General features: G+C 37.6%; 1 protein-coding gene across 1 annotated transcript; it reads right to left on the bottom strand.

Annotated features, from left to right (window-relative positions):
• TPH1 (tryptophan hydroxylase 1) lies at positions 1-27,787 on the bottom strand. Its single transcript, XM_045892655.3, has 11 exons — positions 27,510-27,787; positions 22,316-22,451; positions 16,368-16,551; positions 14,432-14,532; positions 11,152-11,219; positions 10,804-11,000; positions 8,460-8,595; positions 7,538-7,664; positions 5,982-6,077; positions 4,815-4,948; positions 1-3,066 (listed from the first exon to the last, which is right to left on the bottom strand). The coding sequence occupies exons 2-11, from the start codon at positions 22,430-22,432 to the stop codon at positions 2,892-2,894; spliced, it is 1,335 nt and encodes a 444-aa protein (XP_045748611.1). The 5' UTR covers positions 22,433-22,451; positions 27,510-27,787; the 3' UTR covers positions 1-2,891.

Below are 27,787 nucleotides of genomic sequence, written 5' to 3'. Positions count from 1 at the left end.
ATTTATTATTATCCAGTTGAATAACAAACTTACAAATCATAAATGTATATTACATAGTAAAGACTAGACTGAAATGGACCATAGCATCTTTATTCATTTCCTAGAAATTAATATATGAACTCTATTATGTGTGCCTTTAAAGAACTCCAGGATTTTTTCCTTTTTCAATTTGAAAGCCAACTTAAAAATTAAGTATAATTATATACATTCTGGTGTGTCATTACTATTATATAACTCTGAATTACAAAATAGGCAGATTAAGAAACATAGGCATTCTGACAACCAGCTTTTGGAGCTTTCTTCAAAAAGTCAGGAAAATATCACCTAAGTCTTTAAGTAAAAAGTAACTGATTAAGAATTATAAACCAAACTTTTGGTTCAATTCTGTTCTCATATTGGAGTAAATATTAACATATTCTTAGATGTTTTGAAGATATAAATTTAAAATACATGAAAACTCTCAGGACTCCTGATTTACCAAATATCACAAATCCAGAGGTTAGAAGAACTGAAATCAATCATGAAATATTTCCATTATTCTGAAGTAATGAATAATAATGATTGTGCTTTAACATTCATTTTAGTGTGCTTTAGTCATAGAGTGGTTTTAAATACCATAGTTTTAAAATTCAATAACTATGATTCTTTACCATGATCAAAGTTGTATTAATATAACCAGATACAGTATGTATAATTTGCTATTAACTGTTATCTATCATGGTTTTCTTACAATAGATTTCCTTGCAACCAAATATACCAGCTATAAACTAGCTAATCAGTATTTCAAATGATTTTAGATTAGCTAACTTAGATCAATTACTATCAAAGGTCTATTAATAGTTATACTTAACTAAAATTATAAGTAATGTATAAATCTGAAATAGCATGAATTTCTCTTCCCAATTCTACTTCATTGTAGGACAAAAAGTTTTTTTATAATTTCTTTTGAGGTCTAAAAAGGATTAAAAGATCTAGTGGTCTGGTGAAATAAAATGTGCTAAAGGGTATACAATTTGACTATTAATGTGGGGAAAAAAGTAAAAACAGTTTTTTAAGTAGCTAATTAAGAATGAAAAATTGGTGGAAAATATGACCCTTAATATATCATTAACAGAAATGACAACACTAGGAGAGGAAGCTGATAAGGTGTAATATTCAGATGATTCTGAGGGTTTTGTTTGTGGGGTTTTTTAACCTTTTGAGTTTGAGATACTTGATAGGACTACCATGTTGTACAAACCCATTTCATTCTATGTGAATGGTACCATAAGAAGTTGTACAATATTAGCCTGATTTAGGGACATTCAGATGGAAAATATCCAGCAGGCAGCTGGACTTAAAATGCAAAAATTCAAGAAAGATGTCAAGGTTAGAACTGCAAATATGGGAGTCTTAGAAAATAAGAATTGAAGTCATGGGGGCACATGGGTGGTGCAGTCAGTTGAGCATCCAACTCTTGGTTTTTTGGCTCAGGTCCTGATCTCAGGGTTGTGAGATCAAATCCTGTGACAGGCTCCACACTCAGCGTGGAGTCTGCTTAGGACTCTCTCTCCCTCTGCCCCTCTCCACCTTCTAAAATAAATAATAAATCTTAAAGGGAAAAAAAAGGAATTGAGGTCATGGATGTGGATGACATTTCCCATGAAGAGATGGCAGAGAGAGAAGAGGACCAGAAACAGAAACCTGAAGAGGGCGTGGGGAGGAGGAAAGGAGCAAATCAAACAGACAGCATGTATTCAGGAATCCAGCTTCACCCTCTTCTATCAGGTCCATTCCCTGTATGATATAGCCAACAGCACATAAAAAACAGTCCTTGCAACCCTTGCATTATTGCTGTCAGACCTAAAATGGTCTTCTTGACCTTTCTTACATCCCATTTCCTCACCTATTTCCCCACCCTCTACCCCTATGCCTTGCCTCTGTATTTATGACTTCACTTGTATCTTGGAAATGAAGTGCTCAGTGTTGCTTTCCCAACTTTAACTTTGTGCTTCTCTCATCAGTCTTAGTTTGAACTCTCCATTTGACAATACCATCTCCTGCTAACCTGAGGACAAAGCCCATCATAATACTCTGCATGTGTGAGTATAGGGCCTTGCAAGTGGTCCCCCCCCCTCCATGTTCCCCTTGGCCATGAGTAGAACAGATAACCTAAAACAAAACCAGCATCATGCAGTGCCTTCGAAAGGAAAGTTTCTCACTCAAGGAGGATGGTCGCTTGGGAAGGGGCTCCCTAGTTCCATACCAAAGAAAGTCCCAAATTCTTAGCCTGCTCTTGAGGATTATACCCCAATCAACCTTTCCAGATTTGGCTACTCATATTTCCCTACAAGATACCACACTTGAAACTAGACGACTTCCTCTTTACAAGGTACGCTTCACATGCAAAGGCCTCTATACTTCTGCCCACGCTAGCAGTGGAGACAGCTGGTCTCCTATTCAATTTAGGGCTGTGAATGTGATCAAGCTTGGCACAAATTCAATGATAAGTAAGATACTTTAGATATAAGAGGATCTTAGGTAATAGTATGGGTCAGCTCCATAATACCCATCCAGGCATTTTAAGTGATCATAAAAGTCATTTTATTCAAGAAGGATTAGGGAAAAGAGAATCAAGCCGGTATTAGATCTATCTCTAGGGTCAAAAAAATTCTCTATAAAAAAATGAGTGGTCAGTGAATTGTATGGTATATGAATCATATTTCACTAAAGCTGTTACAAAAAAAATAATGGGTAGTGGTATACAGTATTGAGGTGCAAATTTCCAAAAGACTAATTAAAGAATAGGAGTAGAGAATATTGTTTGGAGGCTGTCCCTCCACAACCAGGTCTTCAAGAAAAGCAGGAGCTGACCCACAGGTCTCTGAATTGACACTCAGACACTCTCAGGATCAGATGCTTGGCTGTCTGCTGACCTTCGCAAGGGCATCACTGACGACATCGAGATCATGCTGCAGCTCATTCATGGCGCTGGTTATGCTCTTGGTGTCTTTCAAGATCTGAATACTCCGTGTGTATGGATTATACTTCACTCCAAATGGACGCTTAATTGTTTTGGTAAATTCTCTGTTTAAGAAAACAAATAAGAGGCAACCAATTTCTAGGAAGCAGAGGATGAAAACTGAATGAGCAACAGCAAACCTATTTCACACACTAGGTGAAAGGCAAATCTTTATTAGTTGTTCACACAACCAATCTGATGACTTTCCTACACAGCACATGCAGAGATCCCCTAGAATCCTACACAGGTTGGAAACCTAAAACTGTCATAGACACATCCACCCCTGCATTGCTAGGGAAAGATCCTGTGGATGACTTTATTGGTAATTTATTACTTTATATATTTCTTGGCTAGAGTAAGGAGACCAACTACAGTAGCTTTATCATGAGACAATGGCAGACTTGGCCACCTAGTAACAGACCCCTCAGCTGTGATTTACCTAACTATACCTGCACACCTACACATTTGCGTGGACGCACACACACACACACACATACAGAGGCCAGGAACAGTCCTGCCTCCTGCACATGGACATTCTTTCTGTTTAGAATGTCTGCCTCTAACCTTCTCTCAAATGACCTAACTTCCACCCTTTCTTCATGCATTCAAGTCCTACCCTCTTCATCAAGTCAACATTTGAACTTCTCATTTGGCACCCCCAAGAACAACTGTGTTCAGGACCCCAGGAACACAGCAGAGGACAACCGTACATGAGTAAGGGCTGAAATGCAGCTTGCAATCCACCTGGTCTACCCAGAAGGGACCCCTTCTTCAAGTCTGCGCAAAGGGGCCATATGTGCTAGAGGAAGCCCTGCTAGTATTGTTATTGGGTTCTGTGCCTGGCCTAACTCCGCAAGTAACAGAAAATCTCTGGAAGACAAGGAGCATGTCTTCAACCCCCATATATCCCACAATGATCCCACTGTGACCTCAGACCCTTTCCACCAAATGTTTTGTTGATTCTGCTTCTATAGTCCTTTCCTTTCCTACTACCTCTGTCTTGGCCCAGGCTCTTATTTTCACCTTAAGTATTACAAAAATCTCCTGAGTAGTTTCTCTGCCTCCAATGTCCTCCTTTCTTAACAACACACTTAGCTGATTAATAGTTAAAGCATAGTAGGTCACCTGGGTGGCTCAGTAGGTTGAGCATCTGACTCTTGATTTCAGCTCAGGTCATGATCTCAAGGTGGTGAGACTGAGCCTCACATCAGTTTCCATGCTCAGCACAGAGTTTGCTTGAGATTCTCTCTCTCCCGCTCTTTTTGCCCCTCCCCCTACTTGTGCTCAATCAATAAAATCGTTAAAAAAATAGTTGAATCATAGCTTTATTGCATCACACTCTTATATTTTTCCACCTCCCTTACATTTTTTACACTGTCCCTTAGCCTAAAACTTAACATATCTAAATCCTATTTATCCTTCAAGTGCTTTCTCAGATGCCATTAAACTTTCCCTGTTCCCCCATCTGGAATAAATTGTTCCTGAATAAAATGGAAAACAAAGTTTCATCTGTATCTCTCTAAGGCTTTCTATGCTGTTATATGGTAATTTGTATACAGTTTATTTTCCTAATAGATTAGAAACTCTGATGGGAAGAAACCAGTTTCTCAATGTATCTGATTCATATATGCAATCACCAAACATCACCATAAACAACATACTCTAAATATTTGTTGTGAAAGGGAGATACGTCATAGGCAGAAGGTACCTCCTAGGCGTCTAATTATCCAGCTGCTTACTTCTGTGATTTGTTACCATTACTGGACCTATCTTTTGTAGAGGGAAGTTAAGACATACGGAAGATATACTTTACCTCATCTTCTCCTTTGCATCTTCAAAGCTTTCAGATACAAAGTAGACATCCTGAAAAGTTGTGATGAGACACTCCTGTTTGCAGGTAATCTTGGGATCAAAGGGCTTTACTTTGGCATGTCCAGAAAGTGAATGCTAGAAGACAAAGAGTCAGTGAATCAAAGAATACTGTTTAATTTCATGGATCACATCCCAAACACAACCACCTGAATCAGCACACCTCTGAAGGTACGACTGCAATGGCCCCAACCTACAGTTCCAAACTTATTTCCTACAGCATTATCTAAGCCACAGTATACTCCAGCAAAGCAAATGGCTGCTGCTCCCCATAAATGCCCCAAGACCATCTCCATGACTTTGTTCTAACACTCAGGTGTAAGAGGCACCTGACAATATTTACGTATATTCCTGCATTATGACACCTACTTCCTAGCCTGCACTAGTAATTTCTATACATGACTTATACCCACCGTCAGGTGGTAGACTCCTGAGAGCAAGAAGTACCGTGGACAGTATTTGACACACACCCATCACTCAGCAAACATTAAGTTCATTCCTTTATTAGATAAATAAAATTCTCAAAAAATTCCATAGAATTTAGGAGAAGTTATTGCTAACACACTAAAAATGGTGAGGGAACAGCAAAACTTTGTAAGCAAAAGCTTTAAAATACTTTTTATATAAAAGATATGTCTATTGGGGCACCTGGGTGGCTCAGTTGGTTAAGCGGCCAGCTCTTGGTTTTGGCTCAGGTCATGATCTCGGGGTCCTGGGATCAAGCCCTGCATGAGGCTCCGCACTCGGCGGGGAGTCTGCTTGGGGATTTTCTCTCTCTCCCTCTCCCTCTGCCCCTCCCCTGCTTGTGCACTCTCTCTTTCTCTAAAATGAATAAATAAACCTTTAAATAAATGAAAGATATGTCTTTAGTGTGTCAACTATATTCAAAAAAAAGAGAAAGAAATTAAGTAATTAAATTCCACATATAAGTAAAAAACATTTAGGGTATCTCTATAAACCTAGGAAATAGAGAAAATTGTCTCTTAAGTAATGTTTACTGCCACCCCAAGTATTTTCCATAGTATGCACTTGTTCAAATCCAAAAACTCTTTCAGGTCATATCAATTATATTAAGTAAACATGGCTATGTGGAGAGACGTATGGCTTTTACCTTAAGTTCACTGATAGAAGAAAGTAATCCAGCACCAAAGACTCGCAACTGCCCATCTTGTTTACAGAGACCAAACTCCACAGTGAAAAAGTAGCACTGGAAAAGGACATTGATGTTACTTTCACAGCCTGAATAACTCAATTTAAAACAAACTGCAACTCTTAGTCACTGACCCAAAGTGCGCTGGAATAAAGTTCAAGATCCCCAGACTTGTTCCCAAGTATTTCTACAATCTGGCTTTATTCTAAACCAGCACTTTTCAAACTGCTGTTCCCAGGACTCTTCTATACTCTTAAAAATTACTCAGGACCCAAAGGACCTTTTGTTTATGTGAGTTAAGACTGAAAACATTTACATGTTTGCTAATTAATTTTAAAGTGTAATAAACCATTTCATGGTAACATACCAATTTAATGCAAAGTAACTATATTGCACAACACAAAAAAAGGGTCAGGAAAGAAACATTGTTTTACATTGTTCCCAATCTTTTTAAATGTCTGTCTAGATGTTATTTAATGTCTGGCTAGAAAAACAGGATGGATTCTCATATCTGCTTCTATAGTTAACCTGTTGCCATATGTTGTTTTGGCTGAAGTATATGAAGAAAACTCAGCCTCACACAGGTAAGTAGTTGGAAGAGGCTATGTATTGTAATAGCCTTTTCACATAACTGTGGATATTCTTCTTTGAGACTACATCGAAACTCAACAAGTGGTAATTTCTTGAAGTTCAGCTGCAATGTGGAATATGAAACCATATCAATGAACTCTAGTTCTTATATTGAAATCCACTTTGCATTCTGAGTGGATCTTTCACTCAAGGACCCTGTGCAAGGTTTTCAGGAACACCAGGGGGTCCCCAAACCACGATTTGAGAAGCACTATTCTAATCATCTAGCCTTTTTCATACTACCTCCCCCACCCTAACACACTCTGTTCCAGCTTCTTGTCATTTCCCCAGATACACCAAGCACCTCCTTGTCTTTCCTTGTGTGCCCTCATCCTAAGATGCTCTTTCTTCCCTTCTTGGCAGGTGAAAACATGACTCATCTTCCCTAGGCTAGTCCAGATACTCCTCTTCCATGAAACCTTCCCCAAGCCATTCTCTGACCTCCCAGAACACTCTGCCTGAACTTCTCTGTAGAGTTCATCCATTCAACACAACTGACTCCCTAAGTTGTATATAAATTCCTTGACGGCAGGAACCAGGCCTTACTCATCTTTGTATTTCCAGCACGGTGTCTTGTACCTAATGTTCAAGAACATTTTTAGCATCATTTTCAGAGAACCTATCATTTTTACTGAAAAAAGATCTACAAATAATTAACATTATTGAACCCTAGTGTTTCTCTACCTTTTTTTAAAGCCCATATGTCCTTTTGATGAACCTTATAATTTCACATCCTCCTTTAATACTATTGAAAGTATTTAAATTAAATTAAATATGAGCAAAGACAAATTTTCTAACAGTCATCTTGAATATGCACTTTTAAACTCACACTCCCATCCCATCCCAATAAGAATTACTGATCTATACAGCTATTTTCCAATTTATACCGTTGCCAGTTTTTGAACAGCCTCCTCTGAAGCTCCAAGGGAAGCCAGGCCAATTTCCTGGGAGAATTGCGCAAAACTAGGTTCAGCCAAAAGGGGGACGTGACCTAAGAGTTCATGGCAAGTATCTCTGAAAAAGAGGTACAGGTTTGTCACTCTGTGATGCTTATGTCACATATAAATGCATGGTCAACAATTCAATCAAGCCAAAATCTGATCTTACTTTTATTCAGGAGGCATTACTTTGCAAATGGACCATGAACGACACTAACAATTTACTAAAGAAACTATTTTGGTTCAAAACTTAGGCCACTCACAAACATATACACATAAGATACCCATAGACATGTCTGCCCCACACCCCCACCAAATCAGGTCTCTGCTCAAATGTCACCTTCTCAGTGAGTCCTTGTCTGATCACACCTTTCAAAATAGAAACACTCCACACATACACCGCTTTCCCCTTTCTCTGCTTTATTTTTCTCCATGGCACTTATCAGCATTGATTGGTGATATTAAATATATATATATACACACATTTATATATATAAATGTATATATTATATTATATATTTTAATGTGTATATATATATATATATATATATATATATATTTACTTGTTTGTTTATTATCTCTATCCCCCATTGGAATATAAATTTTATGAAGGCAGAAATTTTTGTCTGATTCTTTTTACACTCCCTCTGCTTAGACTAGCACCTGGCACCTAACAGGTAAAGGTTGTCATTTAATAATAGTTATGATAATGGCTAACATACATAGAGCATGGAGCGTGTATTATGTGCCAGACACTGTTCCAAATGCTTTACACATGTTCATTCATTTAATCTTCACACAAGACTCCTGAAGGAAGTACCATCTTGACAAATAACTATTTGATGAACGAATATTAAACAGAAGTACTCACGGCTCTGGGGTATAGAGAGGGTCTGAACTGTGTCTCACGTACTGTGTGCAGTGAAAAACCCGGAAGGCTAAACCTGATAAGAAATCTCTTGGTGATAAGTAACCAGCCACGGGACGGATGGAAAAACCCGTGCGCTCTGCAAAGCAAAGGAGAAAATGAAGAAAATCTTCACCCCAACAGACCATTTACTGTAACATTTTAATCCCGCCAGTGGTACCTAGAAGCACTTTGAGGGAGAATATGGAAACTAAATGTATCATGTGTGTACTCTGCGAAAGTAATAATTATTAAGCACTTACCATGGGGCCAGGCAATGCGTTAGACCTTACATATTACATCTCCTTTCATGTTTACAATTCGAGTTTATTATTAAAGTTTATTCCCCTCATTGTGACGACTATTAAACTGAGGCTCAGAGACTCAATAATGTGCCCAAAGTCACACCGTAGATGATAAAGGTAGAATGAGAGCCCAGGTCTTCTTATATTATACCTCGCTGTCTCCTTAAAGGGTTTAGAATATCTCCTAGACAGTCTTACTTCCTTTAAAAAGAAAAAAAAAAAACCCAACTAGGTCTATTAATTTAGATCAGAATCACTTTTTAAGCTATGCCATTTTTAGCCAGTACTTTCTCTTGCAAAGTATGTTTGATCTAAATTGGATGGTGCTCTTTGATTCCCCAACAGCTACAACTGCTTGCCCTGTGTAGAAGGGGGCCTGCCGGTAGGACAGCAGTGACTAGGGGGACCTCTATAAGCTCTACGCTTGCTGTTCATTTCAAACCCTCGCCCTCTGTTCTTCCAGTTCCATCTGGTTGCTTTTGTACTTGGATTCCCCCACTCTCATGGGTAGACTTCATGGTCCAATAGAACTCTCCACAATAATGGAAATGTTCTATACCTAGCCTACCCAGTAGGGTAGCCACTAATCACATGTGGCTATTAAGCACTTGAAATGTGGTTAGTTTGGCTAGGAAACTAACATTTTGATTTATATTAATGTGAATTATTTAAACAACCACATGTGTCTAGGGGCCACCATATTCGACAGTGTAGAGAGTTCCTTCCAACCAGTGTTTTGTTTGAACTATCATTTAGGTTTGGTTTCCCTCTTTGACAGTTTCCCTTGAAACACCTTTAGCAACCTGTTCCGCATCCAGCTCATGCTCCAGACCCCAAGTGAACAGCTTTCAGTTTTGTATCCATAACAAAATATTTCCTCCAAATCTCAAGCAAATTTAATTTGGTAACTTCTGTAGCATATGCTTGCCCATCTTTGTAATACCCATGTGTGAGGTCACATACATTGGTTCTCTGTCATCCTTAATCACTTTTTTTAAACCTAGTTTTTATAGGAACCATTTATACAAGTTCTTCCCTTATAAAACAATAGTGCCTTTTCCTGCTTAGTTTTTCTTAGTTTTGTGCATAATAAGAATTATGGAGTTGAATAAATATGTAGGTTTTTATGATGGTCTGTGTAAGAAATTCAAAGATAGGAATTTCATACCATGACGGAAATAAACTAAACTCCCTCTGAGTGAAAAACATAACTTCTATTTGTTCCCTAATGTTCTAGTCCGCAGAGATCAAAGGGGATATTTATTTTTCTTATATATTGTAAACCCTGGAGATCACTGATCATTTTACTTCCGTACTAGCTAGAAAAAATAAGGAAGCCTGAAGAAAATAGGCATGAAGAACTAAAAGAGAAAAAAAATGTCCTTAATCTTTGTTGATGCTTCTACTAGCACATCTTCTTCCTTGGGAAAATGATAGTCTTAGGGTGGAAAGGAGCTTCAGAGACCATTTACTCCAATCTTCTCCAAGGAGCCTGACTCTCCTCTACCACATCCCTGACAAATGGGTGGAGAGCTTTGCATGAAAACCTCCAGGGATGCAGAAATAACCATCTCATGAGCCCGTTCCATTTTCAAATGGCTCATTTAACAAGGTCTTCTCCATTTTGAGCTAAAAGCTTGCAGTTTCTATCCAATTGTCATTTACTTTAGGGCCACATAGTATTCCCGCTATTACCTAAGATGGTCAGCTAGTATTTAAATAAAGCTTGAATGTCCCCCATATCCCCAGGTTAAACACCCTAAGAGTCCTTCAAATTTTATTTATATAATACATTTTTCCAAGCCCCTTATAATTCTGCTCACTTTCCTCTACACTTGCTCCAGATCATGATTGTCCCTCTTCAGATGGGATGCCAAATACTCCAGGACAGAGTAAGGAAAATTCTGACCTCCCATATACTTGAACTTTATTCCTCTATTAAAAATTCTGTCATGATCACAACAGACTTCAACATTCCCCTTAAAAAAAATTAAGCATATTACCTTTTAAAAAGTTTGAGACATCTTCCAATTGTGGGATATTATCTTCCCGGTACCCACAATATTTAGAAAGCAAAGGTAAGTTTTTGAGATACTCTCTGCAGGCATGGGTTGGGTAAAGTTTGTTGAGCTCTTGGAACACAGTTCCCCAGGTCTTAATCTCCTCTTCAGTGAATTCAACCTTGGGAATGGGGTCTCCACTAAGGAGACAAAGAGAAGTTATTTTGAATTAGCATTCAATAAACAATAGCACTTATCTTTTGAGCTAAGCATAATTTACTAAATGAGCATAATTTACTCTATTCATTTATTATTTCAAAATTGAATAAGTTACTTTTATAAGACACTTACTGTTTATAGTTCATAGCCAAGTCTGCAAAATACTTCCGTCTTTTACGGTAGACATTGTCTTTGAAGCCCTGATAATTAAAGAAAGGTTTAAAAATATCCATCCTAAAAAATACTGACAAATGAAGGTTTCATTATTACTCAAGTTACGATATTAAAGGGCTACATTATTGTTATTTTGAGCAAGCACTGTTTAGAAATGTATGATCATTTTTATTTTAAAGGCAATGTTATGGGTGGGGGGATGGGGTAACTTGATGATGGGCATTAAGGAGAGCATGTGATATAATGAGAACTGGGTGTTACATGCAGCTGATGAATTACTGAACTCTGAACATCTGAAACTAATGATATACTAATGCTAAAAACTGAATTTCAATAAAATAAGTTAATAAAAAAAGGCAATGTTATATGAAAGCTTTATACTATTGTGGCCACTAAGATAAAAGATACTATAGATACCAAGATACAAAAATCTTATAGTGGCTACAAAAATAAAATGGTTTCAGGAATAAGAAAAGCATCATCCTAGTTAAGTACACAACTCTTTTCCAAATGTGAGATTTTTTTTCTTAATCGTTTGACTACTTCTTCAGCTATATTTTCCTATAATCATAATTAATAATAAAACAGTAATTAATAATACATGAAGTCATGACAACTAAATCTAGCTTTAGATTTTATCGCAAAGTAAAAACATACTCATATTTGCAAAAGCAAACAATGCTAATAAAGAAATAAAATAATAACATTAGAATTTATACCTAGAAAAATATTTTTTAAAAATAGGTAAAATAAGACTTCAAAAAGCAAAGCCCAGGAGAAAACAGCCAATAACACAAAACAGGAAAGAAGGGGAAGACACTTGAAAGGGGAGAATGAGACTCATCTCTTTAACACAGATTTACAAGCCTCTCCTAGGCACCTGGCCTTGTGCTAAAATCCAGAGAAACAAATAGGAACAAAGCAAAACCTGGGTCTTCAAGGAGTTTACATCAACCAATTATTATGAAACAATATGCTAAATGCCTTATTAGAGATATGCCCAAAATGCCACTGGAACTCAAAAGAGAAACTCCTCATCCAGAGTATGTGAAAAAGGGTAGTGAGGGTCAGGAAGGGTTTCCCAGCGATGACTCCCAAGCTAAGTCTCAGTAAAGGAGTGGGGACAGCTGGGTGGGAAAGGACAGAAAGGACAGCACCGATGACAACACAGCAATGAAAAACAGCGCACTGTGCCTAAGGAAATGTGAGCTGGAGCTTGGAGAAGGAGGTGGAACATAGCGCGGACTAGTTTGAGGTCTGCTAGTAAAGGTCTGAAACAGCTTGGATTTCAGTCTTTGGGTAATGGGAAGTCATTGGTGGTTGTTTTTTTTTTTTTAAATAACAGCTTTATTGAGATATAATTCACACACCATAAAATTTTAAAGTGTACAGTGTAGTGATTTTTAGTACATTCACAGTGTTGTGCAACTACCTCCATTATAATTTCAGAAAATGTTTATCCCCCAAAGAAACACCATACTCATTCACAGACTCTCTGCATTTCCCTTCATCTCCAGCCCCTGGCAACCATTAATCTGCTTTCTGTTTCTATGAATTTGGGTATTCTAGATATTTTGTATAAAAGGAATCATATAACACATGGCCTTTCGTGACCAGCTTCTTTTACTATCACAGTTTTCAAGGTTCCTCCATGTTGTAGCATGCATGCATCAGTATTTTGTGTTTTTTTATGATCACTAATATTCCATTTTATGGATGTATCACACTTTACTTATCTATTCATCAGTGGATGGACATCTGGGTTGTTTCCACTTTTTTGTTTTTATGAACAAAGCTGCTATGAACATTTGTGTACAAGTTTTTGTGTGGACATATGTTTTCAATTTTCTTAGATGGGTACCTAGGTATCACTGGTGAGCTTTAGGCAGAAAAGGGAAAATGATCATACAGAGGTTTTAGATCATTCTAGTGACTATGAGGAGGATGGGTTTGAGGTGGTGAGCTGGAGGCTGGGAGACGAGTTAAAGGTGTGCTAATAGGAATAAACAAGGAACAAATTTAAGCAATATTTAGGAGGTAAAATCAATAGCACTTGGCAGTGGATCAGAAAGAAATTATTTAGTCACCTCTCCATAAACATGCTCCAGATTTTCTTACCTCTGAACCTTTGCTCATGTTGCAATGAACTGTCCTTCCTCCCCATCTCTTTCCTGCCAAACTCCTTTAAGGCCTCGTTAAAAGGTTGCCTTTCTCTGATCTCTTCAACTAGAAGTGTTTGTCTTCTTGTGTACATCTCAAAGCAATTTGTTCCTGCCACTTAGCACTTTTCACAATTTAATCTCATGTTTATTTATAGATGTGTGCTTTATCTTTCCAACTAGACTGCAAATGCCTTGAGAGCAAGTATAATTGCAATTAATAAATTGCTCGATGAGCTATTATAGAAAAAAATAGGTGGATCAGCTGAGGGCCATCTAAGGCAATATGCAGTCAATGAACAGAGCTACCAAGCAGCAAATCAAAGCACTGGTGCATACCGCTCCAAAATTGCACTCTTTTTTTCTCCACCCTCCCAGGACCATAGGACTCCATAAGCAACCTTAATGCTCTGGGCTTACTGATTCTCCAGTTTATGCCTGTACCCTGTCCCATATAATTTTCCAAAGAAACAACTTCCTAGTTCATCAACTGCCTAATAAACCAGTCATGCAGGACAGCATGGGTGATAAGTCTTTCCCCCTCCTATCTTTACCCCCGCTTTCCAATAATCCATACCCACTTTAACAAAAATTGCTGCAGATACTGTCTTCATTTTAGCAGAATTCTTAGAAAAGCTCTTATTACTAGGAATGCCAGATATGGGACAGTGTTTCAGAGCCAGTGAAGTTAGATGCCTTCAGGAAGTTAGTCGGGATTCCGCCAGTGTGGAGAACTACCGGCACTTCCCGAAATCCAGATTAAAACCAGATCCTATTTAGTCTAGCATAAGCATGTTCTCCCAGAAAAGGAAAGAATTTCCCTTAATTTTTAGTTTGCTTTAAATTATTTTCATGAAAAGATTTATTAAAAATATTTACAGGATGCGGGCGCCTGGGTGGCTCAGTTGGTTGAGCGACTGCCTTCGGCTCAGGTCATGATCCTGGAGTCCCTGGATCGAGTCCCACATCAGGCTCCCTGCTCGGCAGGGAGTCTGCTTCTCCCTCTGACCCTCCCCCCTCTCATGTGCTCTCTCTCTCTCTCAAATAAATAAATAAAATCTTTAAAAAAAAATATTTACAGGATGATCTGCATCCAGTTCAGAACCATACATCAGAACTCTGTTGGCACAATGGTCCAGGTCAGAAATCTTCTTTGGAAACCAAGGAACAGTTTCCATACCTGCAAAATACAAAACCACTAACAGTTGAAGAGACAATCTTAAATAGGCAATAAGGAAGAAAAAATTAAGAAAGTCATAAATACATTTGGATGAAATTTTTTATTGTAACTTGTACTTTGAGTCAAAATTTAAACAAATAAATTGCTCTATTTATAATAAGTAAATTTTATTTGAAATTTTTGAGTTCAAATATTTTTTTGAGCCTTGATTTCCTAAGGGTTGGTGAAATGCTACACTTTGGTAATGGACCTAAAATAAACCAAAACAAAACAAAACTGTTTAAGCTACATATTTAGCTATCCTTAAAAAAGCAGAGTTAGGATGTACAACTTTGCAGACCAAGGTGCAAAATTTAATGAGAACTTTGCATGTTTCTTTTTGTTGATGCAAAGGCTCTTAGAGATCACTGATGTCTTTGCCACTTTGATCTCTCACCCTCCCTCAGACATACAAGCCCTCCTGTAACTCTGGGGGTTTGCACCTGTTGTTCTCCTGCCTGGATAACCTACACCCTACTCCCACTTCCTGCCCCGCCCCATCCTTCTGTTTTCCTGAGAATGTCCTTCTCTTCCTTTAAGACCCAAATCAACCTTCCCTGACCCTGTAGGTGGAGCTAATTCTCTGTCTTCCGGGTTGCTCTGATTCTCGGAAACGGAATCGTTTAATAATCTTATATATAAGATATCTTATATCTGTCTCACGGAAAAGAATGGGAAAGACTCTAGGGGAGGGACTATACATATATTTGTATCGTTGCTTCTCAGTAGAAATAACTGACACAAGTTGGTATTCCCTAAATATCAACTGAACCATTTAGCCCCTAGGAAACTCTTCATATTATAGATGAGATAACCAAGCTCAGAGAGGTAATTTACCCAAGGTAAACTCATCTCTGTTGGAAGAGAGAGGACTAGAATTCAATCCTCCTTGCTCCAGCCTAATGCTCTTTTTAACATACCCAAAAGTGACAGTCAAGAGATTTAACCAGAAATACCGCAGGGGCAACAATCACTCAAAATAGACATGAGCAGAGTCCTAGGCTCTAGGTAGCACCTGGAGCGCACAGGCTTTAGGCATGGTGGGGACATGCAAGGGACTTGGGGAAGCAGCTATCTGCCACTCAGAAATGGAAGCATATTAGTATTTTAATAACTTACACAGCCATAAAATACATAACAGATGAGTGTCAGCCCTGAGTATACCCCAAATTGTGCATGTCATAAGGGATTACTTTAAATTTAGTATTATATACAAAATGTGGTTGAATTATCCTTTTGTCTTTTGTGCCAAGTAAATGACAAGGATTTTTTTCCACAACAGAAGATCTTAGCCATTAGAAACCTTAGGAGGCTTTGTTGCTTTTCACTTACTTTTGGTGGGAGTGGGGACAGGGAGGAGTGTGTAAAGAATGTATTCACATCATAGTTGTCAGCACCTATCAATATTCTCAACAAATTTGAATATTCACTTAATATCTGCCAGATGCTAAGCCCTGTGGGAATTTCTAAGTGCTCAGGGATTGTAAACTGAAGGTTTGTGAAATTAAGAAATGCTTAAAGATTTGGAAACTGAGAAAACTTAATCAATTTCTAACTATTCTGAATTCTTCCTTATACCCAAGGTTTCCCTCTCGCTTCTCTCACACTCGATAAAACGTTCTTTATAATTGCTCTATAGTATTTTGAGCAATTACATTTTCTGCTCCCTTCACTACCAAACTAAGCAATTTGAAGAGACAGAGTTTTATTTTTTTCATGCCTTCAAGATAAATATAAGATTGGACACACATTATGTACTTAATCTTCTGAGTGGGATTTTCACTTTTCAAACTTACCATCTTCCTTCACAGTAAAACTGTCTGGTAGATTCACAGAGAGAACGTTAGTATGGGACTTCAACAGATGAAAAATATCATTCAATTGTTCTCTGTTGATATCACAGTCAACAAAAATCTCAAATTCTGAGTTTCTTCTCTTTGATTTTCGGGACTCAATATGTAACAGGTTCACATGCTTCTCCTGGGTAAAGCAGAGAGTAAAGATATATATGACAGCCTCAGATGGTAATAGTCTCTGAGTTCATTACTTTCACTACCACTCAAAATCAATTCCAAACTCACCATCATAGTCAAAAGAGAAAAAGGCTGTTTTTAGTGCTACCAACAGCAAAATAATTCCCCCTAAATATTAGGTACTGTTCAAAAAAGTTGAAAAATTCATCACACCCTCCAGAAACTAATAAAATAACAACCACTAGAAGTCCCTCAAATTGCCAGAACTGAATGGCCTCAAATAAAAATATCAAATCTCCTAGACAAAAAGAACTTTTCAAAAATTTCTCACAAATAAAAGCATTTTCAAAAAGTGATATTAATGTTAGTCCTTTAGAAAGGAAAGTTTCTTTTGTGAATATGCATTTAATAAAATTAGATGAACAGCTTGAACAGTGTATTTAATACCTCAAATCTCTTAAGCTACAAACTTAGTAACCAGCTGAAGCAGATTGCTTCTTCTGCTCTCTTCCCATGCCAGCCCAAGCTGGGTGCCCATATGTGCACACCTGTGGGAGGACGATATCTTATCTTACCAATTTGGATAGCTGAGGACCAGCACCAGTGGCATAATAATGAAACATAAGAACCAATTACCCAACATCTAAAAAAATGAGGTTAGAATATCTGATTTCCAACACTAACCTTTTCAATTTGAATTAACTTGGTGAACACCTATGTAGCCAGGTAAAGGCTGTGAAGCATACAGAGAAAAGCAAGACATACAAGGAGTTTATAATCTAGTTGGCTAACACATGAAAGGCTAAGAGAAAGTACAAGTAGTAAGCAGGTACAGAAGATGTTCTGGGAAAAGGCATTATGGGCTAGAGAAAGTAGATATTTCCATGGAGCAGACAGGAACCAAGATGAGTCTTAAAGAATAGATAGAGTAGGAAGACAGAAGGGAAGAAGGATTCCAAACAGGAAGAACTGTATATGCAAAGGTAGAAATGAAGTAAGAATTATTAGGAACATGAGCAACAAGAAAAAAAGAGTATCAGGGATGTTGGGAAATTGGAATATGCAGGATTTATCCTGGAACATAGACTTTATCATGGAATCAATAGAAGAAAGCCAGTTACTAAATATACTGGAGTTGATCAGAACTAAAGGAGAGTTTCTGACATCAGCAATAGCAACATTTTTCTAGTTATGTCTCCTGAGGCAAGGGAAATAAAAGCAAAAATAAACAATTGGGACTACATCAAAATAAAAAACTTCTGCACAGCAAAGGAAACAATCAACAAAACTAAAAGGCAACCTACTGAATGGGAGATAGTACTTGCAAATGATGTATCTGATAAAGAGTTAGTATCCAATGTTTATAAAGAACTGATACAACTCAACACCCAAAACCAAATAATCCAAATTTAAAAATGGGCAGAAGACATGAACAGACATTTCTCCAAAGAAGACATCCAAATGGCCAACACACACATGAAAAGATGCTCAACATCACTCATCATCAGAGAAATGAAAATCAAAAGCATAATGAGATATCACCTCACACTTGTCAGAATGGCTAAAATAAAAAACACAAGAAATAACAAGTGTTGGAGAGGATGTGGAGAAAAAGGAACCCTCTTGCACTGTTGGTGGAAATCGAAACTGGGGCAGCCACTCTGAAAAACAGTATGGAGGTTGCTCAAAAAGTTAAAAATAGAACTACCCTACAATCTAGTAATCACACTACTGGGTATTTACACAAAAAATACAAAAACACTAATTCAGAGGGATACATGCACCCTTATATTTATAGCAGCATTATTTACAATAGCTAAATTATGGAAGCAGCCCAAGTGTCCATCCATAGATGAATGGATAAAGAAGATGTGGTATATATACACAATGGAATATTATTCATCCATAAAAAAGAATGAAATCTTGCCATTTGCAATGACATGGATGGAGCTACAGAGTATAAAGTTAAGTGAGATAAGCCAGTCAGAGGAAGACAAATACTATATAATCTCACTCATATGTGGAATTTAAGAAACAAAATAAACGAGAAGAAGAAAAAAGAGAGAGAGAGAGAGAAACAAACCAAGAAACAGACTCTTAACTACAGAGAACAAACTGATGGCCACTGGAGGGGAGGTGGGTGGGGAGATGGGTGAAATAGGAGATGGGGATTAAGGAGGGCACTTGTGATGAGCACTGGTTAATGTATGGAAGTGTTGAATCACTATATTGTACACCTGAAACTAATAATACACTGTATGTTAACTATACTGAAATTAAAATTTTTAAAAATTTTAACAGAGTTTAATCTATTTCTTATTAATTTTTACAATAAGAATGCATTCATAAATATTTTCTGAATTATGACTTGAATAAATATAAAGTTAAACTATGTTTTTAGAGACAAAGATGCAAAATGTCAATTCTTCCTAAATTGCTCAATAAATTGAACATTATCAAAATCAAAATCTTGAAGGAATTTGTTGAGGAAATGTAACTAAATAATTTAAAAGTCCATCTGGAAGAAAATTTTAGTCAGGAAGACCCAGGGAAATTTACACAAAGTAGAAGTAATAAGTGAGACATTCCCTAGCATGTATTTCAATTACAGGAAAAGAGCCACAGAGAAGTTAAGCAGTTTGCCCAAAGGCACACAGCTAATAAGCGTCAAAGCTGGAATTGAAACTCAAACTGCCCTGCTCTATAGCCCATGCTTTTAAACACTAAGTTGTAATCCTGTTTACCAAAAAGGAAGTCAAAATAATGGATAATATGGCTCTTCTTTGAGCAAGATTTATATAATCTTAAGAATGAAAACACTGAACACTGGCATAGCCAAAAACTGGGACATAACTTCATTGGGAAGATGGGGGGAAGGAAAGTCAAGGGGGCCACTGGAAAGGGGACTGTGTCAAAAAAGCCATCTTTACTTTCATTGTAGGAAATCAGTAGGTGGTATCTACAAGTGAAAAAAATCAAGAAATACACAACAAGTGTACTGTTTATAAACATGGAAGTAGGGGCACCTGGCTGACTCAGTCGGTAAAGCATGGGACTCTCGATCTCTGGGTTGTAAGTTCAAGCCCCATCTTGGGTGTAGAGATTACTTAAAAATAAAATCTTAAAAAAAATGGAAGTAAATTCTAGAAAATGTAGTTAAAAGAGTTGAAAATAGTTGCCTCCTGCAGGCTGAGGATAAATAAAATGAGACGGTTACACATCAACATGGGTAGATCTTAAAAACAGTGCTGAGTGAAAGAAAAAGTGTATTGTACAATAACAATTACATAAATTAACACACACACATAAAAACTACATATTCTAAAGTGCACATAAAAATAATTCCATGTACAGATCAAATATATCAGAACAGCTATCAGAAGAGAGAAATGGAGACTGAATGGAACAATGAAATAAAACAGGAGGAGGCTGTATAAATTGATGATGATAGTCTACACATGATTTAAAGTGTATGATTAACTCAACCCTTTGCTGTAGGATTAGCAAAATAAATTAAACTTAAAAATGAGGAGATATGAAGGGGAGCCTGGGTGACTCTGTCGGTTAAGCATCCAACTCGATTTGGGCTCAGGTCAGGATCTCAGGGTCGTGAGATCGAGCCCCACATCGGGCTCCGCACTGGGCGGGGAGTATGCTTGAGATTTTCTCTCTCCCTCTGCCCCTCCCCCCATAAACAAACAAACAAATAAAAACATTTAATAATGAGGGGAGTTGATGAAGACCACTTATTTTCTTCATAAGCCTTAAAGTGTGGGTTGACTTTTTAAACCATGCACATGCATTCTTTGATTAAAAATAAAATAAAGAAGAAAGTTGATGGAAGAAGAAATATAGGTACATTATTTAAAAACTCAAATGTAATCAATAAAGAACCAATAAAATCAAAAGAATCAATAATCATATAATTATCAAACTTGGGGGAAAGTAGAGAGAGAAGGGATGGAGATGGTATCAGTATCATTAACGAGAGAGCAAATATCATGTAAAGTTGATAACTCAAAGAGAGGTATCAGAACAATATTTAGATATTATAAATTCATCATCAAAGGGACTCAAGAACAGAAATAGCTGAGAGGTTGCCTCTAGGGAGTGGGACTGAGGATATGGTGTATTGGGTAGGAAAACATGCTTTTCATTGCAACTCTTCTAGACAACTGGTCTGTATTTAAAATTTTTAATTCTTTGAAATATTTTCACATGGCTATAAAATAGCATGTATGGATATAAACTTGATTTTTAAAACTTAACATCAGCTCTTTACATATTAATTCTGTTAGTTCTCACAATGACCCTATGAGGTAGGCAGGGTTCTCATTTTATAGATGAAAGGACTAAAGCACAAAGAGACTAATTAATTTTTCCATGATCACCCAGCCAATAAATAACAGAGCAAGGATTTCAACTCAGGGGGTCCACCTCCAGAGTCTAAGAATTTAATCCCAATGATGTTCTATTAGCATACTTTAACCTGTCCCCTACCCTTGGAAAAGTAGCTTGTTCATAATTTTTAGTTCTTATAAATAAGTCTTTGTATCCCTAAGCCCATAAACTAGGTTAGGTCCCCCAGTTCAATGTTATCATAATACTATCTGGTATTTCTTTCAGGTCACTTCGCACACATGTAATTATTTACTATTGTTATTTGTTTACTATCTGTTTTTCCCCCTAATTACACACAGTGCGAGGGCAGGCACTGTGTCTACGTTGTTCAGGTCCACATCCTTAGATTCTACAGGGCACTTGGCACACAGTAAGTACTCAGTAAATATTCGTGTTCTGCCTGACAGACCCCTAATCTCTCAGGATGGATTTATGGGGGGGCGCCTGGTGGCTCAGTGAGGTAAGACTCCAGCTCTTGATTTTGTCTCAGGTCATGATCTCGGAGTCATGAGCTCAAGCCCTGCATAGGGCTCCACACTGAGCATGGAGCCTGCTTAAGATTCTCCTTCTCCCTCTCCCCCCACTGCACCCCCCCAGCTCGCGCATGTGTGCTCTCTCTCAAAAAAAAAAAAAAATTAAAAGATGGATTTATGGAAGTGGAATTACTGGGTCAAATTGTGTGAACATTTTAAGGCTCTAATACATATTGTTTCCCTACATATTGTGCCAATTTACCCTCACACCAAAGGTGTATTTAAGTCCCAAATGCATTGAAGCTTTGACCATAGGGAACAGTATAATTGTAGAATCTTTGCTATTTTGCTATATTAAAAATATCATTAAATATATTACTAATGTCATTAAATAATATTAAATTTTTAATATTCTATTTCATTACAACAAAATTAAGATCTGCTTCTCTGAAATCTGTGAAGTGAATCTTTCCTCCCCCGTTTCTTTATTAGCTATTTGTATTTTCTCTTCTGTAAATGGTTTGTATCCCTTGCCCATTTGTTAGAATTAAGCAATATTTTAGAAACTTAAGTGCTTAAGAAATTTCTCCCATCCATCTCTGAAGAATTTATAATAATTTATATTTTATGGGGCGCCTGGGTGGCTCAGTCATTAAGCGTCTGCCTTCAGCTCAGGTCATGATCCCAGGGTCCTGGGATCGAGCCCTGCATCGGGCTCCCTGCTCTGTGGGAAGCCTGCTTCTCCCTCTCCCACTCCCCCTGCTTGTGTTCCCTCTCTCGCTGTGTCTCTCTCTGTCAAATAAATAAATAAAATCTTTAAAAAAAATTTATATTTTAAATATAATTTTAGAGACTCCTTTGAGAAGAGTATTATGCAAAAATATGGAGAGTGCTTACCTGGAAGATTTTCAGTGCTTTTATAAGCCCACCAACTTCATTCTTTAAGGAAAAAATGAGAGTTGCTCTTCCTCTTTCTAAGGAATGGTCTTTATTTTCCTTATTGTCTTCAATCATGGTCAATTGGTGTAGTTCTCTAAAAACAGAGTATGAAAATAGAAAGGTCTAAAAAAGAAGTTGTGCAATACAGATTATATTTGAAACCAGTAAGACAATGTTTGATAACATTATCCAAGTTCTAGTTTCCTCATCTGTGAAACATGGATTTGTAGATATGCTTCACAAAACTGTAATGAGACCAACAGAAGATAAAACATTACCTAACATAGTTCCTAGAATATAATAGGCATACAGTGCATGTTACTAGTTTCCTTTTTCTTTTTTTCTAATTCAGTCCCTTCAGGGTGATTCATGCCCACTGGCTTCTTGCAGTCTTCCTACTGTGACCTGAACTGGGCACTCTTCCTCTATGAAAGCCTACCCCCTCTCCCCGCACAATTTCAGCACTTTATTATACTGGGTCTTGAATGTTTGATTCATGCACGTCTTGTCTTTCAATAAGGCAGCAAGCCCCTTCAGAACAGGGACAAGGCCTTCTATTTCTTTTGTAAATTCAAGAGCTTGGGCAACTCTGGACACATGGGGACCACAAGGAAAATGGCTAGCCAAGATAATTCTGGTTCCATACAAGCATATTCTTTCTTCTCTGACTTGGAATCCCCCAGGCCGTGGACCCTGAAAGGCCAGTTAGCCTTTTCAATATTAGCCTACAAGAGTTAGTGATTATAAATTCAACTCTGTGTGTGTGTGTTGGGGAGGTAAGGATATTGTGGGGGATGAAAATGGGGTATAACTTTCAACTGAGAAATATACACTTGAGAAATAAGATCTGGATTAATACATGGAAACAACATATTGCGGATTTATTCTTATTAGTTTTCTTTTGGTTATTAATTCTTCCTAACTGCCCAGTTTCATGTTGGAGCTCTAGTGGAATTAACCTTTAACAACTTAAATTGATATAACCGATTCCATTGTCTTTCACCTGCTTGCACTCATTGATCCAAGCCTGAAGCGATACACCCAGAACAGGTATAGTATGCTGCTCTGGGCTTGAAGCCAGATAAACTGTGTCCAGTCTCCTACAGTTCAAACTTCAGTGCCTCATGGAAGTCTTCCCCGACCTCCCTAAATCAATCCCCCTCAGCGTTTGAGAAAGCCGCACCATATACCTCCCATTCATAGCAATGGTCGCAGTTGTAGCTCTGTTTCTGTGAGTATTTGGTTATGCTCAGAAACACAGAAGGTAGAACAAAATTCCTGGCATCTAGTTGAGAGCTGTCTTCTCAGAAGATGAACTAGATATCTACCTTGACATCTTCTCAAGCACCTATTTATGTTACTACACAGTGTATGGAAAAAATTGGAATGTGAAGTCAGACGTATCTGGTGTTTATCAATATATAACCTTGAGCATGTTACTTAACCTTGAGCATGTTACTTAACCTTTCTAATATAGCGAAGTTACCAAACTTCATTCTTTAAGGAAACACTCTCACACATTTTGTTTTTTGTTTTTTGCTTTTTAAGAGAGGGAGAGAGAGAAAATCTTAAGCAGGCTCCACACCCAGCATAGAGCCCAATGCGGGGCTCGATGCCACAAACCTGAAATCACGACCTGAGCTAAAATCAAGAGTCTGACGCTTAACCAGTGAGCCACCCAGACGCCCCTCTCTCACACATTTTAAAACACATAATGTGACTTGGCATTCTGATGTTTTCCCCACAGAAGAAACTAAGCTATTTAGGGCACCAAGAAAAGACTTGTGATATATAATTCAAAGTTTACTTTTTGATTCATTGAATTTAAAATAAATACTGCTTAAATATTTTTAATTGTGTCAACTTATTCTCTATAACTAAAACAATCTCTATGCCAAATGCTTTAAAAGAAAAGACTGGTTAAACTTAATAATAATCTGGATTTTTCTGTGACTCTACTGTTTACTAATGGTAAATTAAATGAAATTTCAACCCAAGCACATTCATGTGTATAAAGTATCATAGTCAGTGTTAAGGCTGTAAAGATTAAAAAACAAAGAAGACAATTTGCCTCCAATGGATTCACAGACTTATGTATGAGGGAGGGAGAGAAGGAGAGACAGATTTCCTAAAAAGTACAAATAAGCAGAAGAGAATAAGACCCTGAGATCCCAGCTATGGTATCTGAGGAGCATACCATCCCCCCACTCCCCCACTTTCCCACCCTTGACAAATATCCTAAAGATAAATGGAGATGGCTTCTGGCCCATCCATAAGTCTCATCAGAAGGATTTATAAATGAGAAACAAGAGATCCTAAAAGAGACTTTCAGCTTCAAAGAAACTGCCCCTTTGGTAAACTTAAAGTATATATAGGAAATTCTGAACTTGTAGCTCTGGGGCTAAAAATTCAGGGATGCATTCTCAAAATACATTTAGAGATGTAAAAAACCTTTGGAGACATTTCTTATCTAACTATCACTCAAAGGCCATAGGCTTTTTTTTTTTTCCACACAAAGTATGGGTAATTTTGTCCTATGGTATGTAGATGCAAACAATAAGAGATATAAAATCATACAGCAAATTGCTAGTAACAAATTCATCTACAAATCCACCTAGACAAGTTCTAATTTCTGTGTCTAAGTTTCCTTATTTGCAAAATTGGAGGGAGGATAATTGACACCAATCTCATGGTTATAAGGAGAATTAAATATATATATAATGTATAAAACTATTAGAACAGTTGCTGACCTACACAAAGTATTCAATTAATACTAGCTCTAATAATGGTAAGTGTATCCCAATTTTCCCAGTCTTCAAAAAAAGATAAAATGTTAAATATAATAAAATTGATATTCTAAACTCCTCTGGCTAAGAATTTTTCTTGCCCTGGGAATTAAGCATTTTACAAGATGGTAAAAGCTGTTTTACATGAAATGTAAGTATTCTTTTGTCTTAAGGTGATTTTCAGTTTCATTAGTTTATTTATTATGAAACCCCTAAAATATATTAAGTTCCAAACCTCAAGTGAATAATTTAGCAATTCATTTGTAAATGCATGAAGACCCCAGTCAACCTATATTTACTAAATCCCCATTTTCCTTGATATTGTCACCATGACATGCTGAAGGAAAAGGATTCTGCAAATATAAGCTACTTCCTAGCCCACCACCATGTTCATAATGAAAGCAAATTTTAACAACTGGGAGCAAGGATCAGAGAACAGTAAAGAAAGGTGAGTTTTGCCAGTCAGTGGGAAAACTGACAAAATTTCAGATCTCCTGACAGTTCATCCTTCAACGATATCTCAGAGTTTAGAACGCAACTCTTGTATAAAACTATATAAAGATTTCCTTTCACATTTCAAAATTGGCCCTTAAGCTCCCCTAGGAGCCACTGTAAGAAGGTAGTAACAGTCGTGGCTGGTCTCACTCCATCCTTCTGGGTTTCATAATTCTCTCTTCTTTCCTTGGTTCTGGAATGGATCTAGTTTTGCCACCAACATCTCCTTAGTGGGTTGGGGGAGAGAAGGGTGAAGGATACATTAACTGAATATTTATTATGCACAAGGCATTTTATATCGAGATTCGGAAACATTCTTTCTTTCTTGTTTAAGTTAATATAAGAATAAAGTTTCTCAAAAGGAACTTTCAGTAAGAAACTAGAAGAAAACAATTCTCATCCAATCCCCTATTCCCACCCTCCACCCACTGCCCGACCCCCCAAGATAAGTTTAAAGAACATAGGGCTTTGCTCTAAGAACATAACTTTGTCTGGTTGAGCTTATGAGGCATCAGCTATTTTTCCCTTTATTCAACTACCCTCCAAACCCTTTTCAGAACCTCAACATTTTCTCTTGTCACTTTGTTTCCTTTCTCCCTTCAGCATATCTACCCCTTCTACTTCTTCAGGGGCAAAAACCATAGCACAGCCTGGAAAGATAAGAAGCTATACAGTATCCAATGTGTCACACCTGTTTAAACCCAACAAAAAAAGTATATATTTTATTTAAAAAAAAAACAACACACACTCTAATGGGCCAATGCCAGCTGGTATTTTCCCCTTTCCTATAAAAGGCAGGGAGTCATTTTCCTGCTGCATTTCCTGGCCAGACTAAAGATGCACTGGTGTTCAGGATGTACCATGGGAAATAAGGAAGACACACCAAGGAGGTCAGAAGATCAACAGCCCCTTGAAAGAGTAGCAGTCAAGGTGTTTACATTGACTAATTCTTTTCTCCCTTCAGTTTAATCAGTAACAAGTATAATTTAAATTTATCTGATCTAAGAAGCACAAAGCACTATCAAATTAAAATATTTTGAAATCACAGATGCTGTTTGAAGACAGAACTAAAAGCTGTGGAAAGGACGGGTGTGGAGGGAGAGAATCTTCCAGAGAATCTTGTTTTTCTTTTCTGACTCGGGGAAGGGAATGAGAATGAAAGTGGAGATGAAATAAAAGAGAAAACAGTGCCCATGAAAAACATTTTCCTAGGAAATAAAGGCACTGGCAAGGAGAATGGAAGTATAAGACACATCCCTACCTGAAGATAAGCTAGTATGATAACAACATATATACAAGTGAACTCCAGTGCTGAAATTTATACACCACAGATTATGGCTTTACCGAAACACTTCTAGTCACTTTAGGCTCTGTTCACATCTATTTTTAAAACAAATAAATGAATTCCATCCTTCTTTGAGAATTAATTGACGGGCACAAACTTTTACTGGATGGATTAGAATTAGAACTCCAGTTTTCCCCCTAAGCCAACTAGAGTAGAACATCAGTGGGGAATTAATTTTAAGCCACTGAAAACCAAATGGTCAGAGGCAAGGTTAAGCTTACCCGCTGGACTTGAACTACTAGCACTGTTTGTCAGTTGTAACCTTGTACCGTCTTAGGGTGCTGGTGATGAAGGTAGGTGTGACGCTGAGAGACTTTGCATCTGAAATGCCCTTTTCTTTGGAGATGTCTAAGGGCTGGTTCCATTAATGGGAGAAGGAAAAAAGAGATGTTGCCATTTGGTCAAGAGGAAGGAAAGGAAGAAGAATGCATTTGTTTTTTGCTAACACAGAGGAGTCATACAGACTTGACTCTGTACTTTCAACTCTGAACTTTCCAAGAAAAGTAAAAATATAAGAAATACGCACCTCACAGGGTCTGTCGTGAAGGTGAAATCAGATGATGTGTAAAGAGCCTGTTCCTGGCACACACCAGGCCCTCAAAAACCGTGTCTTTTCTTCCCAAAGAGGGTAGGAGGAAAGAAGAGTCACCACAGGGGTACTACTCTGACTCCCCAGATCCAGATCTCCACGGGTAGTTACTTCCTGAGAGAGTGACCCTGCCTCCGCCCCGCGTTGGCCCAGCTCCCCCAAATCCTCGACGGTGGTCCCTGATCCCGGCGGGAAGGAGCCACCCCACTCACCTG

Source organism: Mirounga angustirostris, unplaced genomic scaffold (assembly GCF_029215605.1).
Source record: "Mirounga angustirostris isolate CCGP_5_RB_7025 unplaced genomic scaffold, mMirAng1.0.hap1 SCAF_13, whole genome shotgun sequence".
NCBI lineage: Eukaryota > Metazoa > Chordata > Mammalia > Carnivora > Phocidae > Mirounga > Mirounga angustirostris.
The sequence above is the reverse complement of the archived record's forward strand: the minus strand, read 5'-3'. Positions and strand labels throughout refer to the sequence as shown.